This window comes from Excalfactoria chinensis, chromosome 5 (assembly GCF_039878825.1).
Source record: "Excalfactoria chinensis isolate bCotChi1 chromosome 5, bCotChi1.hap2, whole genome shotgun sequence".
In the NCBI taxonomy this organism is placed as follows: domain Eukaryota; kingdom Metazoa; phylum Chordata; class Aves; order Galliformes; family Phasianidae; genus Excalfactoria; species Excalfactoria chinensis.
In genome coordinates, this window is record NC_092829.1 from 29,166,514 (window position 1) to 29,185,247 (window position 18,734).

The 18,734-nt window shown below is 36.2% G+C and overlaps 1 protein-coding gene across 31 annotated transcripts in view; it reads left to right on the forward strand.

Annotated features, from left to right (window-relative positions):
- Positions 1 to 18,734, forward strand: part of GPHN (gephyrin) — a 240,785-nt gene that overhangs the window by 178,903 nt on the left and 43,148 nt on the right. For 19 of the 31 annotated variants that reach the window (XM_072337095.1, XM_072337102.1, XM_072337098.1 and 16 more), the window contains one exon: positions 17,314 to 17,356. In XM_072337095.1, coding sequence (XP_072193196.1) covers positions 17,314 to 17,356 — 43 coding nt within the window. Of the gene's footprint in view, positions 1 to 14,924; positions 14,988 to 17,313; positions 17,357 to 18,734 lie in introns of all 31 variants that reach the window. The other 12 variants (XM_072337125.1, XM_072337092.1, XM_072337096.1 and 9 more) reach the window with 1 other exon arrangement.

Below are 18,734 nucleotides of genomic sequence, written 5' to 3' on the forward strand. Positions count from 1 at the left end.
CAGTTGACCTGCTCTGCCATCACACTTCTTTGGTTTTATTTAGCTTTTTCTTTTTTTGCATTGCACTGTGCACAAATGGGGAACAATCAGCTTGCGGGGGCAGAAACTGCATGATCAACCTGCAGCCATGCTCAGCGTGGTTTTAAAATCACTGTGCCAGTCTGGTATCACCGTGATATATAGTCAAGATAGGCAACTAATACTTAGAATACAAACAGAAATTATATAATTAAAGCATCCTTAATTATCTCTTACATTAAAATGAGAATGCTTTCATAATAGATTTACAGATGTTCAGACTGCAAGAAGCAGTGAAACTGGAGGGGCTCAGTAGAAATGACAGATATATTATAGTTAGTTGTCTAAATGTAGGTTGCCTAGGAGCATCTGAAGTTAATGTTGTTTCCAAAAACTCTGTCTTCATCCGCTGCCTTCTTCTAAAAACTTCCATATCAGCTTCTCTATAGCCTTCTATAATAAAAGGCACAGTAGCAACTTAGCAAGATTTTAAAAGAAAAATGCATTTAATTGTAATTAGGATGAAAATATATATAGATTATTTAAGACTGGGGGGAAGATGTGAATCATAGGATAAAGTCAGAATTTATAGAATATTGTCGAATTAGTACCATGACCAACTATGTAAGGATTAGGCTTCAACTTATAAGTAAATAGTGGATGAGTGTCAAAAAGATGCACTTGAGGTTTTCAGTAATATTAAAGCAATCCTGAAAGAAGAAGTCATTAAGTTGACGAGATACTTGTCCTAAAGATACTTAGATACTTTACTCCTAAAAAGACTGTTCACCCTATCTTATACGGTTGGACAAGTTCTAGACCTGATATTAATGTTCTGTTGATGAGTATCCTGCAAAAAGGAGTTCACCTACTCCTAATCAGGAGTGCATTCAAATCAGGATGAGCTGTGGGTAAGCAGTACCTTGCTGATACACATCTGATTTATTCTCTACAGATTTGGCTGCTCAAACAATAACTGCTAGCAATAATTCATTATCCTTATTATTAAAAAGTTGTTTTCTAGTTTCAGTGACTGACCAGACAAAATATTAAAAGTTTGTAAGAAGAAAGATGCTTAACAATTTTTCTGTTATAGACGAATAATTGCAGTCTGGCTTCAACAGCAGACAACTTGTTTTAAAGATGCTCAAGTATCAGTTCTTAAAAGCATCTGGTACGTATTCAGCAATTTGAGCCTCGTTACCATTATGTATGAAAGCCTTGCTTTTTGATCACAATTAACATCAAAACAGTGGTGTGGAATATATTAGTGCCATTTGGATGTACCAAGGCAGGGAGCACGAAATGAAATTTAGTACTTACAGTTATGAGGCAACTACCAACTCCACTTGAGCAGTCATTCTTCTGAATGGTCAGTATGATTTTCTTAAAAAAGCTTGATGTTGCTTTGTTTCTGAAGATTCCCACTCTGATAGTTCTCTACTGCAAGAACTGGTCAACATACTCCGAGATTATGCAGGAAGTGTGCCACTTCCAGAGAAACTGTATTCTGGCTTTGCCTGCAACTTCAAAGCTGTTTGTCCTTTTCCGTTCTGAAGGCACCACTCTGAAATCCAAGCCAACGTGTTTTCTTTAGCGCTGGTCAGTATGTAGAGCTGTCCTGCTTGATCAGATCCCAAAATCTATTTTGCCTTCTCCAAAGCTATCAGAATGTATGACTGGTTTGTCACCTAGGAATAGTTCGATTCTGCCTCAACTGAAAAAGGAAACTGGAATAGAAGGTGTACAAAAACTTATTGAACACTGTTCACACCACAAGTCTTCTGTGATTTGCAGTATGGAGTCTGTTGGCTGAAGTATCAAGGAGGCACGGTGAGAATGACAAGCAATTCATTCTTTATATTCTATTCAAAGGGAAGATATGAATATTTAAAAAACAGATAATCTGCCTGTGTGGTAGATTTTGTGATGCAGTTAAAAAATTTCCAGCTGATCAGTTTATGCTTATGCAACATACAAGCAAGACATCAACTGCCTTCTTTTAAACTGAAGGTGCAAGAAAACACGAAGACATTCTTCTTTGGTGGCAAAATAACAACCTATACATTTTGGAACAGTCTGTTTGAGCTGATCACAGATCCATAAAAACGCGTTGGTTGAAACTGAAGCTCTCTTACAGTTTGGAGATATAAGAAGGCAAGAAAATCTGTTTTTTTTCTGAAAGGGACATCGTAGATTCATCTTAAGAAATTTGCTTGTAGTTCTGGTTTTTGAGAAAAGCTCTGGAATTGGATGCACTGGCAATTGTAGAACTGAGGTAGCCAAAAAGAAAAGTGAGTTTTACTATCAGGGAATTCGTTATGCTGTTACTTATAAGATCTTTAATTGAAGAAATAGAAGATCTTCCCTCATAAGATGAAATTGGGATCTGTGCATTCTGCATTATGAAGAATTTGAGGTAGAATTTGCTCCCTGATTTTCTTCACTGAAATATCCTTGTAGAGGCCATTTTTCATCTCAGAGTCTGGTCATTAGAGAAGCATCTTTTCTTACTGCTTCCTTTCTGCTGTCACCAGATCACACTGGGAAAACTGTGGATGTGATCAGCTGATGTTAATTTGAAAGGAATAGGCAGAAAGGTTTTTTAAAAATGTATGCTTACCTTTCCACACTTTGCTGAACTGTAGACACTATAGAATAGTTGTACTAACCACCACCCTACTCTCAGTAGGAACCTTAACAATTCCACTTAAATAGACTGAGAAGTTGTCTCTGATTTTAGGTAATTAAAGCAAAGTGAATGTCTTTAAAGAGTTTCTGATGCTGCAAGAGAAGCAGAGCTTTAATGCTCTAAAATGGTGTAACAGTATAATTTAAATTCATATTCCCTTTGAAGTTCACAAGATGCAGTAGTTTTTCCCTCCTTTCCTGAAAACCCGTTAGCTTCACGCTTGTAATTTTTGTGTTACCAGTAGTACTTAAATGATCCTTCTAAAAGTGGAAGTATTAATTAGGAACAGTGCCAAATTAGCAGTTGTGCAGTGTAACATGTGTATTATGTATCTCTAATTTACTTCTTATCCAGTTGATACAAAACACAGTAGGTTTTGTTTAAATACCAGTAGTTCGCTTAAGAAATGAATTAGATCAGATCAGCATTACTTACATTTTTAGATGTACATCGAGTTCAGCTTCCTCTTAAAAATACTCTTCATAAAAAATGTAAAACTGACTGACCAATCAAAGAAGGTCTGTAGGCTCCTAGTTAATGAGATTACACATAGGTAGTATTATGCAGCAGCCCCATTTTTTATGTTTATTTGTATCTCAGGCTTTTTATTACCAGCATCAATGTCTCTCTCTCTCTCTCCCTCTTTCTCTCCTTCTCCTCTGGCTTCTGCATGTGCTGTGTGTTTGGCTAAAAGCTTAATGAAGGAAACCTATTGATCTGCTGGTTGAAAGTATAGTGGCAGTGAAATGCTATTGAAGAGCTATCCCGTTTTACTCTTAAAAAAAAAAAAAATGATTTGCAAAGGGAAAATGATCTGTTTTATTTAGGCTTATTGAATGCCTCGTGTTACAAAAGATCTGCAAGTTTTTGTTATTTTTCTTTCCAACAAGTAAATTATTTCCAGAAAACTAGTTTTTCGGTGTGTATTGGCTGCATAATGATTAATGAGATTTGATTGTATATTTATCATTTTTAATTAAACAACAGGGGCTTCTGAACCTTACCTGATAATACAAGAACAGAGGCACCAGTACAAGGAATTAAGTACTCAAAGTATTCAGAGAAGAGGAGATTCTGTTTCCTGCAATACATACATTTATCTCTTGAGTTCACAACTTCAGAAGTTCATGCAAAGACTGCAGGAAGATTCTTAGATGTTCTCGATCAAAGTATTCTATACATTATGTGCTGCACAACCCTGTAAATAACCGGATCTTGTTCTTTCCATCTAAAAACAGATGGGAATCAATTCCTCCTTTCTAATTAGGCTCCCCTTTAAAGAAGGCAGTGCTACAAGACTTGGAACTGCACTTCTGATTTTCAGGCATTTACCACTATCATAGAATCTAGAATTCAGTTTCAGGGGAAGGATTTTAAATATCTTTGTCAATATTTAGAGCAACTACTTACACACTGCACTGCACAATTGGTTTGACAGAGATACCGTTTTTATCTGAAGGGCAGAGGGGACAACTTTTGGCAGTCAGATTCAAGCGCAACCATAAGGTGTGTGTGATAAGGCCAAAACTTCAAGCTTGCTGCCTATCTGTAAATTCTGCATCCAGCACTTCCAGAAGGTTTTTTTTGTCTCTCTGACATCGAGGTTGTATGGCAACTTCTTTGTGCTGGTTTAAGAATGTTACGAGTTGTATAGTTGTTAGTCCTTTCTTTTGAATTGGTTTTCTTACTCGTATTTCAGTGGTAATTCTCCCTGGATTGCTGACTGATTAATACATTTTTTGAGTCAGTTTATTCTGGCATGTGAATTTACAAACAAAGATAGCAATGCACAGGAATTTCTTTCTGTTTGCTTTCTCTTTTTAAAACTTTTCAATCTTAATATCCACTAAAGTTGTTGTTGTTATTATTATTATTATTATTGCTATTATTGCAATACACAGTGAATTTTTATCAGAAAATCCACGGTTTTGTTACTTCGTGTAGCAACTACAGTCGCAGGGTGACATAATTTAAGCAAGTGTTTCAGGATATAGAAAATCATGACCCCAAAGTCCACTTCAGTGCTGTGCCTTTATTTTCTGTAATATAATATCACTCTCATGACATAAACACAGATTGTTCTTCAGCAATTAAGACTATACCTTGTGTACGGGAGACAGAGTGAAGTAAATATAACCAGTTCCTATCCATCTCTGCTTTCAAACAGAAACCCAGCAGAGAGAGAATTGGATTCTAACCGTGACATAAAAATACTAATGCATTGAAGATCAACTGCTTCATTAAATTGGGATTGCCTACCCCATTGCTTTTGAACTCTATAGAGTTCTCAGTAGTGCTTTTTGATGAGATCTTCAGCTTGAAAAGAAGAAAACTGTCATGAAGAGAAAGTATTTCTGTTTCTGCGATATCTGCAGCTTAAAAATGAGCATAGCAGAGCCAATAAGGATACGCTAATCCTTTAGGGTTTTGTGCAATTACACTGCTACAATCCAGTCCTCTTTTTCTGTATTATATTTTTGCAGTTGCTAATGGAATGGTGAGTTTTTAAATAAGATCAGAATTTGTAAGTATTTTTCTTTTAGACATGAACAAGAGTTGAAAGCTTTCTATTTGGTATTTGGTATTTTTTAAATTGGGTTGTTTTCTGTTCCATTTTGCTTTGCTGATAGTGGTACTTTCCTCTGGGCTTAAGAAAAAACAAATGAAGTAGAATTCTGAGTTTTAGAGAAACCTGGTTTCCTCAGGGAACATTAAAATGCAAAACTTGTAGAAAAGCCAGTGATCTAATATTCTTGTCCACTGACAACAAATGTACTGCTCCTTTCTTCATTCTTTTTATGCACAAATATCTTACATAGCATTCTTACTGCCATACCAGAACAGAGAATCATTCTTGCTAATAGAACTAGATGTCATATAAAGAAATACATCTGTGACAGCTCAGGTGTGAAGGTGTAGGAAAACTTCACATTACATCAGGAAGGAAAATCCATTTCAGCTATTATCTCTATCAAGGTATAAACAAGTAACTTAAATTAATGCCGTCCTAGATACTTACAATAGAATTCATTTTTAAAATTTAATTTAAAAGCCTGCTCCTTTATTTCTAGTTGAGCTTTAAATGCAATATGTTTGTTCATCCTCTATACTGCATATTAGCTTAGAACCATCAGTAGTTTCTACATTCAAAATAGTGGCAAAGTTTTACTTAATCTTTCAGCTTCACTGTGCATAGTACTTACCTTGAGTTTTTTGTGGGAAAAAAAAATACCCCTTGTTTAGAAGACTTGCACTTGCTCTGTTGTTCTGTACTTCTATATTCGCTCCAAGCAATAGGTTCCTTTAGAACTGCTTAACATTCAAAACAGTGGTAAAAACTGTTCTTTTGACAGATATATTTCCTATTAAAGTTATTGCTTTAAAACTTACCTACTCAACCTATCAAATGTTTAATTTTTTTGGTTTATTTTTATTCTGGTAAAATGCTTATTCACTCTGCATTTGTCAAAGGGAGAATACATAAAATTGAGCTGTCAGTTAGGAAGTATAGCCACTAAGAAATTGAATAATAAAATCACAGATTCCAGATAAAGTTCTATACATCTCTGTATTATGAAAATCAAGTAATTCATAAATAATTTCCATCCTTCTCCACTGGAACTTTAAAGTTCTTTTGGGTTTTTTGTTTTTTTGTTAGATTTTTTTCTTAAGTATAAGACAGGTGTTTATATTTCAATCTTAATATTTTCCCTTTCTTCTCCTTCCATCCCACCTTATGGCGGAGATGTGCAGTCAAGTTAGGTCAGATCAGAGAGCTATGAATACCATATTTTTTAAAACAATGCAGACAAAGGTTGCTCACCAGCATAGAATGTTTACCATTTCTTTGTATTTTACCACTTAAATGGTTGTTTCAGAAACTAGTCATTCATTTGTTCCCTTAGACTAGTAGTAGCTCTCATTGCAGCTGCTCTCTTGGTTCATCTCCCAGCAACTCCAGCTCTTTGGAGTCAGCTTCAGTAAGAGAATTTCTGGAAAATTAGCCTAGATGATCAAGTCAAAGTGAAGCGTGGCTTCTATTACAGTGCTGCTTTGACTTTGGGAAGATTCACTGGTGTGAATGCTGTAAGTGTGATCCAATGTATATGTGTCTCCAGTGGACAGCATCTGTTTGTAACACATGTAAATCAATTTGGATATGTAAACACTGTCAGAAATGTATAGCTTAAATGTTGGTGGATTCCCATAAGTGCTCCCAACATTATTCCCATATTTTCCATTTTTTAAATACAGTCTTGTAACTTGGAAACAGGTTTTTGCTAAGCCTAATTAACATGTGGCTTCTCATGTAAGAGCTGGAGGGAAGGAGTATCGTTATTCACAGTGTTGTCATATCCTTTTTTCTTCTACCAGTTTCTAAGATTCAGTGCTGCTGGAAGCCCAGCCAAATAAATGTTCTGTTCTCAGCCTGATGTGCCAGGCACACAGCGGCAGGGGAGAGGCTGATGATGTGTGGTGCTGGACCTTGCAATCTGGACTGCCAAATTTGAGACAGCACTAAAGGAATCTTATCCCACTGAGCCTTCAATGCTCAAAGCAAAATCCTAAATGCAGATCCCGTTCACAGTGATTTCGTATTCCTGATTACTTTCAAAAAGAATTACTAACTTGTGTTGGACAGTTCTCAGTGCAGCATTTGCTCTGTTCCCATCTCCTTTCCATGGCTTATGAACTCTCTGAAATCAAGTTAGTCATCCATGAGGATTCTGATTTCATTCTGAGGATTCTGATTTCATTTTAGGGATTCTTCTCAGAGGAGTATAGTGGGTGTTTCTACTTCAGTAGACAAGCAGAAATGGCTCTTCAGTGAGGTTGGTGTACTGGCAATCTGCTGATTAGAAGATAAATTCAGTCTGAAGCTTTGTTTTCCTCACGTGTCCTTAGTTTGAATTTTAATTTAAAAGAACAGTATTCTTTTTTATATTTGAAGATGTAAAAGTCTGAGGTTTTGCCTGATGACTGTATACATCAGAGACTATGAAGAACACCATATGTGTAAGATTTTTAGCACCTTTTTTTATTGTCTCTTCCTCTTATGCCCAAAGCCCATCAAATTTGATGGTCCTAGCTCACATGAAAATGGGAAACTTAAGCAACATCGTTAACATGAATTAATTTGTGCAGAAAGCCATCATGTTATTTTACATAACCATAGGAAATGTGCTTTCTCTGTAAGGCTTTCTCTTTAGTTCTTTGTCACGTGTGATGCTAAATGGCTACTCACTGAAATTTAAAAAGGGATTTCCTGAAAAGTATTTCCCATTTGCAGGTGCTGGATATGTATATAATTGCATACAAAGATTTTGTGATGCAGATTTTAAAAATCCTGTCATTAAATTCAACATCCCATGTTGATAATGTTTTTGTTTTCTTTGAAAGCCACGAAAGACAGCAGTTTTGCAGCCTTAAACCATGTCTGTGCCAAGAACATTTTTATTAGTGTAGAGTCATGTGGGAAAAGGAATACTTTTATCCAGCTCATAGAATTAAAAATGTTGCTCAACCATTCATTGTAGAACGATAAGTAAAATGTCCAAACAAAATTGCTTTCAAACACCTGTGGGGAAGCTGAAATTCAACATTAAAGATGCTTTAAGAAGAGAAGAAAATAGTTGATGCCCTACTTGTGGACTCCAGACCCAAAAATTCATTGTCTGGTGGCTTTTAAAGCATATCATTGTTTTAATTTTATTGTTGTTGTTCACATGTTCATTTTTTTCTATCAGAAGTGGAAAAGACATTACGTCAGTAGTCAGCTTCAGGAAGCTGGACTGTAGGCGTCAAACGTAGGTCTTATGCTTTTTTAGAAAGTACAAGTTTGATTTGAAATCCTTTGAAATTCAGTGAAATTATGTTTTTTTAAATCCCAAGGGCCGTGGATCAAAAGGATCAAGGTCCATAGGCCTCAGAAACACACACAGTGGAAAACCAAAGTGCCAAACAGGCGTTGTCCCTTCCCCACCAACATATTTTTAGATACTGACAATATCTCGACATTAAAACTGAATTGTACTTCCCAGATGTAGCAGGTGGGGTGAATGAGGAGTGCAATTCTCCTCCTTTCAGTTCAGGTGATACAGTTGGCTGCTGGAAGAGAAAGTATGGTGCTGTACCAGAAAGTGCTGAGTGAGTACCAAGGAAGATTTTATTGCATTCTCTGTCTCCATATTCATGCAAAGTTTGAGTTTTATGCTGGAAAACATTCTTAAATCATTTTTAGAGTTACTCATTTTCTCTGTGCCCTTCATGAAACATGTACTGAAGGATTTTTACATATACTGAGCGCTCCAAATGCAGTTGAAATAAATAGCAGCTCAGGGGCTTTGCATTCTGAAATAAATCCAGCTGTAGGCATGTCAAGTTAAATTTAGTCTAGATGTCTCTATGTCTCAGTTTTGTGTGTGTAGATTAAAATTATCCCTCGGCCTCACAAAGATTTTATAAAAATAAATTTCTTCATGTGTGTAGGGAAGTTTATTATTTTAGAACAAAGCACACCAGAGAAATCTGTAAAGTAATTCCCCATTCAGAACAGCTTGGGTAGTGTTTAATAAGTAACGCATGAAACCACTTTTTGAACAGGCAGATTACAATGAAATGGGCTTATCGTGTCTTATGTCGAAGTGCTTCAGAAATTAATTATAATGGAATCATAATACGTACGTGTCCAAAGAAAAATAAGGGCCGCACACATAATATTGATGTAATATTTTACAACTGCTATGTGTTTAACTTACTGATGTTATTTGGTCATATTTGAACAACAAAAAAATTGTTTTAAAACTCACAAAATCACTTTGACATTTTCACCTTTCAAGAAAAATAGATTCCATGTGTGCAGTAATTTGAAAATCAGGTTGTTGTTGGAGCTGGCCATTGCTGGGTCAGGGAAGAGAAATACGGATTCAGTTGGAATTTCATTTAAAAGAAAAAGCTGATAATAGAAATGAAACTTGTTTTAAAATGTCAATCTTGTTACTGTATGTCAAGGGTTAGGGAATAATTTATAGAGTGCTTGAGGACAAGAGTTTTATACATCACTTCTGTATTTTTAGCTCATGTGATTGACTGCAGCTTAAAAAGACAGTTGAACTGAAATGAGCAAGAAGTTGAAGGAGTCTTAACATCAGTTAGGCAGAATGTAAGTCAGACATCTAACGCTTCCGTGGCTAATCAATCAGTCAAATTGCCAGGATGTGAGTCTGTACCAAAATAAGAGTGAAAGGTGGTAGCAGGACAGTTTCGCAGGATACAGGATTCTCAAAGCTCCAAGTAAGGAATTTCAAAGGAAGGAATTCAAGGAGAGTATTTGACTTGTTTTACCAGTCAGTATTTACAAATGTTTTCTTAAACAAAATTTTCTCCTCCTCTCATACTAATGCTTTTAAACAGGTGATTGTTTTTAGTGACAGGTACGTGTGTGAGACAAGCAGTTAGAATCATTTTTAGCTGGCAGAGAAAATAGAGCTGCCACTTTGCCAAGTTATTCCTTTTCTAGTACTGCCCTGAAAAGACAGGGAATAAAAGATGGAGAAAAACCGGGAGCAAATGCAAGGGATCTCTGTCACATTGGTTAAGTTTTCGTAATTCTTTTCAATAAAAGCATTTATTCTTTTAATGATGTTCAATATACTACACAAATAATTCCCATTTCTGTAGCAATGGTGAAGGGCAGCAGGAATCTCCTCCTCTTATATCTCTTGGGAAATAAAATGTATTCACTCTGCCTTTATTTACATTATCTACTTATCAAACTGCATAATATTTCCAGGAAATTTGGGGATTTCTTAAGATTTTCCTTCAAACAAATAACAGTCTTGTTCACAGCCAGGAATACAAGTAGTATGATTTTTCTTTTAACCAAGTACAACGTTCCTGGAGATTTTTTGTGTCTTACATATCCCGCTTGGATTCTGTTAGCATGGGTTAGAAATGTACGTTAGAGCTTAGGCACAAACTGTTTGACATTAATTTTTATGTCTTGATTTAATATGGGCCTTAGCTTACATAAGATTCATGTTCTCTTTAGATTTGTGTATACTGCTTGATGTTGCTTCTCTGAACAGAAACAGCATGATCTTGAATGAGCCCTAAGCAGTCCCTAAGATGTCACAGAAACATGCTGTCTGTCTCCAGTGTTGTTCATATAACATATCAGTTTTGTGTCTAATGCTCTTCTCCAATTCTTATATTCCTCTTCATATAAGTGAACTAGATGGTCTTAAGAGGGTCCCTTCCAACCCTACGATTCTGTGCTTCTAAATGTAAATCATAAAAACTTCTGTGAAGAAATAACGTATTTCTTTTATCTTTGCCTCTTCTTATTCTCAGCTGTCAATCAAGTCTATGCTGTCAGTTTGCAGTAGCAAGTTTGCTTTCCCGTTAGCTTTCTTGACCAGCAGTTTATTAATTTTATGTTCTTTTTTGCTGCTGTATGTATCGCAGTTCTTACTATTCTATCATTTAAGGAGGTTTTCGCTTGCAGTTTTAATTGATGTGTAAGATTTTGTTTGATCTCTCTTTTAGTACAAAACATTTTCATTTTGCTTCTTCAGAACAAGGCCAGTTCCAAATGGGTGAAAATGTAGAATCGTTATTGTATTTGCATTCCAGAAGACTGTTCTTTGCATTTTGATCTTATTTTGTTTCAAACATGGGATAATGCCTCTATTACCAGTGAAAGGAGCCAATGCAACCCTCTTGTTTCTATGGTACATTCATCAATCCACTTCCACTGTCCTGTTTGAGAAGTGGTTAGCATGAACGCTAATCTGACCATAAAACGTCATGTATGTGTTTAGTCTACTGCAAAACAAAGATGAAAATCAAATAAATGTTTGTGTTAAAAGTTGGGAGACTAGGAAAAAGACTCAGAAAAAAAGACTTTGGAGATAGAAAGGCACATTCCAGGTTTGAAGATGACTTTTCTTTAGTGTCCAGGCCACTAAGCATAACACTTAATAAGCAGCAAAAATCTGCTTCTGAAGTGCTTTTGCCTTCAAAAGTTTTGTGCTTGTGTCCTCCAAATGCCTGAATGAGTAACTCCATTTGTAGACTACGACATTGTTCACTTCTGAATTTTGGTGAGGAGATCACCACCAACAGCACTTCTCCTTTGTAAAATATCTTAATGATTAATATTTGCTGTTATCAGATGTCTGGACTTCACTTTCCTTTCTGAAGTTTTATCAGTATCAAAGAGAAAAATGGTACTCTCATTTTGAATTGACTCTTGTCCCATGCAGATGGCAGTAAGGCTTATTTGGAAAGTTAGTTGTACATTCAGCTGGGTTTAAGAGAATACAGTTGAATAGGGATGCATTCCTGAGATAGGAATAGCTGCATCTTGTAGTAGCATTGCTTAATGCTCACTTTGTTTAATGTTTTCTGGCATACGTGCTTCCAAGTACACTTCAGCCGTGACTTTTTAACAACCACATCTAAGTATTCCGTTTTAGTTTAATGATAGCAATTCTGTCTGTTCTTCTCCAACAAAACCATTGCATTTTGTTATTTCTCCGATTTTCCTACTTTAACCTTATATATGTTGCATGGTGGAATAAGCCAAAATTAATACATTTTGCAGTGTTATTGCAACAGTTTGAGACTTTGCTATTCTTAATTCATTTTACGTATTTAGCTGCAGATACTGTTTAATTTAATATTGTGCTTCTCACCCTAGAAGAGTATTGTAGGCAAGGAACACCGTGCAAACCACTGCGGTTACAAATGGGGTCACGTGAGTTTTGAAATCTGTTTAAAAGCAGTGCTTAGAGTATTTGGGAGACCATTTGAAAGCCATAAACACAATGAATACTGTACAGAACTCAGACAATGCCCTTATTAATGTAGAAGGTAACTAGTATAAACATGGTGAGTACAATCTGAAAAGAGGATTTAGCCATTGCAGTGTGTACTAAAGCTTGTATGGCAATCAGATATTTCTTGCCACTTGAATGTTTAGCAGTATAAAATTTTAAGTAACGTTGATGTGAGGCAGTAGTGTTCTGTACTGAAGGGCTGGCTATTCAGTGCTAGTCACCTGTTCTACCCCTTAGGTAAATCACGTAGAAAAAACAGCTACATCCTACAGAGTAAAGTGTCTTCATATTTCTACTGAAGTTTCACATAGAGATTACATGAGTTATACACTTGCTCACTTATAGTGTGTGCAGCACCTCATAAACGGGTCTGGCATTTATGAGACTATTAGAGGAACAGAGCTCCTAAAGCATTAACTGCTGCTGTGCTTTGCTTCTGCTTCCTTCATTACAGCTTGGCAAAATCATTCCCTTTCCTGTACCTTGGTCCTCTGTGTCTGTGTATGTTTGGATTTCTGCTGGTGGTTCCACATTCTGCATGCTTTCTTAAAAGCAGAGCAGTGTGCTCTCCCATAAATGATCAAGATCATGGGTTAGCCTCCTACAGTCTCTGTGTATTGAGAAATGAGCTCTTTCTGTTGGTGATAAATCATGTTTTGGTGTCACTGTTCTGAACTGTTCTTCATGTTGTACAACTGGAACGTACTCACATAAGAGTTAGCTTTTCATATTGGGCTGGAAACTCTTCATCTTTGTGTAGCAATTTGTTTTATTATAACCAACGGCTTCTAATTGTACCTCCCATAATGAAGAGCTGACTTAATACTCTGTGATAATCTTGTTATGACTTATAAAAGGTAAGTTATTTATCTCACCATTCCTAATAATCATGGTAAAGTGTTGAAGGGTTTTTCATTTTGTTTTGTTGGTTTTTTTTTAAATTATTTTTTGCTCGAGATTTTCACTTGTAGCATAAATTCTTCTCTGTGTCTTTTTCTGTTTTACTTGTAACATCTTTTTTGGACTGACTTTAATTTGCAGCAAAACATACCACGTAGACTTATATAAATCCAATTCAGTGCAGTCATTAATTTCCTTTTTCAGACCGGATGTGATTGATAGATGTCAGCAGGTTTCTTTATTTTTTCCATTCCCTTAATTGAGTTTTGAGCACGTTTCTTCATGTTCTGTTTAATGCCTCAGCCTGTGGGAGAAGGCTTACTCTACATTCTAGAATGATAAAATTATATCTTAAAGGACATAAAATCCAATTTTCATCTTGCTTTAAAAAAAAAAAAATAAATAAATAAATGAAAAAGGTTAAAAAGCAATGTGAGTTGACTGTTTTAGGTTCGGTTACATTCTGCCTGAACCAAGCAGGGGAATGGTACTGAATGGCAGCCCACTGTATCTTCTGCCCTGTTACACTGCGAGCCCAGGGGTGGTAGAATGGATAAACAATAAAACTACACTTTCCCTGTGAAAGGAGAGACAGCCACAGCATATTATTTCTGTAACTGCCTGTCAATGAGAGTAATTATAGTAGATAACGATATTACGGATCATTTGCCCCACTCAGTTGTGGCACTATGTGTAGTGTGTTATGGATTCTTTACTTTGCAGTAGCTGTGAAAATAATAACAGTTGGGTTGGTTTGGTTTTGTTTTTTGCTTTTTGTTCTGTTTTGTTGTTTTCTTTTTGTAAATGTCACAAATAAAGTATTAAAACAAATAATGAGTATTATAAAAGGCACTAAAAGCATATACATATAACCCCTTGGATACAAAGCTCCATTACAGCTAAAGCTCTATGTGCCATAAAAGTTGTGCATTTTATTCAAAATCATATTTTACTGCAGTTTTATTTTAAAATAGCATTTAGGATATCAATGTGAAGTTCATATTAAACGAGCAAATATTACTTAACAATTTTGATGTCAGTTATGTTAAAACGTGGTTTGTATTCTGCAGCTGTGAGCATAGGTTGGGAAACTATCAAGTCTAGCTGGTCCAGCCTTTTATTTTGTTGTCATGGATTCCTCTTCCACAGCTGCTTTTAAAATATGTGGGAAGCAAATAATATCTCATACTGCATGTGTTGCCCACCAGGTGAGTGATAAAATGTAAACTTTAGGTCAGTTGTAAGAAATCACAAAGTAAATTTAAATTTGTCGCTCAAGTCCTCTGTGTGCACAGAACTAAAAAAAATGACCTGTAGGCAGCTGTGTGAAGGCAGCTGCCTGTTGTTACCATTGTCATTTGGACACTGTAAGAGCAAAACGTTGTCAGCTCGTATTTTATATGAGAAGATTTGATCTGCAAATCTCAGCCGCTCTGTTCATTATAAATCTCTTGTTTTTGTCCATACACTAGCTCCACTATAGGTTGGAAGGGCTTAAAGATGAACTCAGGAGGAATAGAGGCTACAACTCGAGAGTAACTATTACTGCTCAAAGGAGCTGTTTTCCATTCGCAAACATTGCTTTGCGCTATGGGTTTGGGCTCCTTCTGTTCCTCCACTTTGTTGAAGACTCTCTCTTGACTTCCATTTTACTTCTTTAGCACTGTCTTTGTCTGCTAACATTTTTCCTCCTTCTCTAGTAGCTTTAATCTGTGTCCTTTGGATCACATATTTCACTTAGTTTATTTTAGTAGATCGTTTCAAAGTTTGTGTTTTGTATTTTTGTTTTTATGCCTTTTTTTCTTTAGGACTACGTTATCTCACTGAGTTTCATTCCACAGTTTGCTGAATTGCTTGGTTATTTTGCAGCAGGCACATTCCTCGTTTTCTCTTTTCATATGGTTTGCAGTGAGAAATAAGAGAGCCTCTTCCATTCTATACAGTAGTCCTACACACATAGGCCTATGTCTTCTTTGGCATACACTGTCTTTTGGCTTGCCACGTCCCATCCTGCTTCTCTATTTCTCTCTCTCACTCTGTGCCTCTCTCTGTTGTGCTTTCTGTCCAATCATTATACCGTCCTTTTGGTCCAGAATTGTCCTTTGGCAAATTACAGATAAGTATTTACTTCTTCCAACGAGAGTCCATGTCATACCTTTGAAATCTGGAAAAACAACTCTGGGCCAAATTTGGGCATCATTAATATTTTGTTTGCAGTTTTCTTGTGTAGTATTTCTGGTGGGAAGGAGGGAGGTTTTGGTTTTGGTTTGTTGTGGTTTTGTTTAGAAACGTTTTTGGTTTGTTTGTTTTTTTCTTCAGGAAAGGACACCATAATCCACTCTAAGTTGCAACATTACTTTCCATAAGTTATTCCATTATAATAACTAGACTGTGTTGCGCTGTAGAATCCAATTTTTTATGTGAATATACATTCGGGGCAAGCTGCTGTGGAGCAGAAGAAAGAGGTTTAGAAATGGGGCACAGCTCTTTTCAGCCTTAAATGGCTGTTTCTTAATGAAGCCTTTTAGGGGCTGAGTGTGTATCATTCCTCATTAACTGTCAGACCATACATATTCACATTCAAAACAAGTTTTATTTAACTACAAATTCTAACCGTAGTCTGAAAATAATCCTTCATTTTTCAGCAAATACAAAAGTTCTGCAAGGAAAATTGCACCCTCAAGTGTCACCTGTGCTATTCCACTTCTTGTGCTATTTGTGCTTGGTTTTACTTCATTATTCCTCTCAGAAATTTAGCAGCGCAGCTGTCACTAAAGTAAAAATCTGAAGGATTCAGTTCATACTCTTAGTGGTTTGTCTTCCTCTGAAGACTGTGTTAGCAGCTGGGGGTTTGTCCACAAGAAGGTTTCCTTATTCAGGTGTCACCAGCCCAGTCAGCTGGCCTGTCAGAAGGCAACTTGCTGTTCAAATTAGTCTGTCTCAAAACTTGCATCCAATATTAGTGTGTAGTATGGGGTCTTTCCAAACTTGAGAATTAACGAGAGCTGACACTTCAGTGAAGTTCAATCTGTGTTGTGTTTACAGGACTGAGACTCTGCAAAAGCATATTTTTAAAAATCTGCATGGTAACGAGATGGAACTCTAAATAATTGGTCTTAATGGAATATTAGACCAATGTGAATCCCCCAGTTTCACTGCAGTCAGTCATATCTATCTGGAATAGCACAGTGGCAGTAAGCATTCAGGGAGCGGATTTATTGAGGAACCAGTTGTCATTCTCACACTCCTGTGCTTTAAAGTAGAATTGCACCGTGAAATTCATACTGAATGTAACATTTCTTTTAACCAAACAGAAACAATGAAGTAAATTTATCAGGCTCCAGACAGGAGCTTTTTATACAACTGTGAGCTGCCTATGCAAAGAAATATTACTGAATATTTTCAGAATCAGTTTAATTCTCTCAAGTACCTGAATGTTATCGATAATGGAGTTCTAAAACTGGTCGTGATCATTTAAGTATTTTGTCTAATCATAAAACAGAGGAGGTAGATTCAGAATTACTGTCATAGCAACTGTACACAAAAATGTGAATTTTTCTTTTAAAACTGGAGCTTAACAAATAATTTTTACCACTGTGTTCTTTGAGCTTACTCTATTAATCTATCCTTAGGCCATCTTGGGTTTTTCTCCGAGGGAAAGTTTAAATTGCTAATATTAGAATCTGATTGTCAGCTATTACACTTGTGCTTAAATATATTTATTGTTCATAGAGTAAGGACAGAAGTTGCTGGGAATATGTAGAGCCTCTGTCTTAGATCCCAGGAGCTTGCCCATCTTATCTCTGTATTTTGCATTCTTGTTAACTTCTGTAGCTCATAGACTCTGTGCTCTCTCTGCAGGTCCAGTCTAGGTGCAGCAGCAAGGAGAACATCCTCCGAGCAAGTAAGTACTGAAACATCACAGCTGTGTTGTGCAATTAACACTACCTGCAAGACAGCAAATTATAGTCAGGTGGGAAGGATAAGGCTGGGATGAAGGGGGTTTCCAAAGGAAATTTAATATTTGAAGGCAATGAATTTCAGTCCAAAAAGAAAATAAAAGTGTGTGTAGCTTATAGAGTTCACATCTTAATCGATAGCGGCCTTTTTTCTTTTCTTCTTCTTGCTTTTCTGATGACACTGAGGTCCCTGTTGTTTGTGGTGATGTATTAAGTGCTGCCGTGTGTGGAAGTGTATGCAAGGATAAAAAGAATCAACACTCAGTGATGATTATAACTTCAAGTTGGACATGAACAATTTTTATTTTCAAACCTGAAATGCAGTACAGAAGTTCACTTGGAGTACAAAAATCCAATCAAATAACAGAAAGGTTAAGAGTTCACATTTGTGCCAAATGACCTGGTCTCTAATTTGTTAAATGCCTTTCATTTCTGTTAAATTGGCTTCTTTCCTAGCTTAAAATTTCTTCAACCATAAATGCATATATTTAAAACAACATACATAGCAAATTGTTTTGGTGATAGGAGAGAGGGCTGTCAGGAATTTTCTGCATTATACAACCAATTGACTTAGCTGCTTCAATGCCAGAGGATTATTTTGCCTTATAAAATGCTGCTTAATAGAGGAAATCATCTGATATTTATGAGAGATGCTTAGGAAGGTCTGAGGAGTTGTTTAATGTCATCTACATGATACCTTGAAATTAAAATTTGTTTCTAGGGGGAAAAAAATGTATAAAGGATTAGAAGTTACACATTGCATCTTTGGTTTTTTGTTCATTAAGGTTATTCATGTAAGTGCTAAACCTGAAGGGAGGCTTATTTCTAAGTATGTGGGATTTTTTGTTTCTCTTGTATAAGGTTGGGGTGTTAATGTTGAAACAAAGTTTCCATGTCAGAAAATAGGGAATGGCTCCTTCTAAAAGACTTGCCTGGAATCACCTTTTTTTTCTGGAAATTGACAGATTTTTTTCTCCTGTTCTATAGAGCTGTGTCCTTGATCCCTTTTCTTTAAACATTTAGGCCTTTCTCTGACCCATCAAACACAAATTCAGCCATTCTGTATATGGAAATCTCCCTACTCTATAAATTTTTCTTGTTTTGCATGTCTCTAACAGCGATTCCTAACCATCCCCCAGTAATTTTTACCAGTCACTGTGGACCAAACACCATCCCCCTTAGCACTGCACACTAATATTATGTGAGCTTCATGTACGTTGTGCACCTTGCTCTGTTTTCCTGCAGACTGTGCCTTTTTCTTGTAGTCGTTCTGTATAGATCTTGAGATAGAACATTTCCTCTCAATCTGAAGTTATTCTCAAT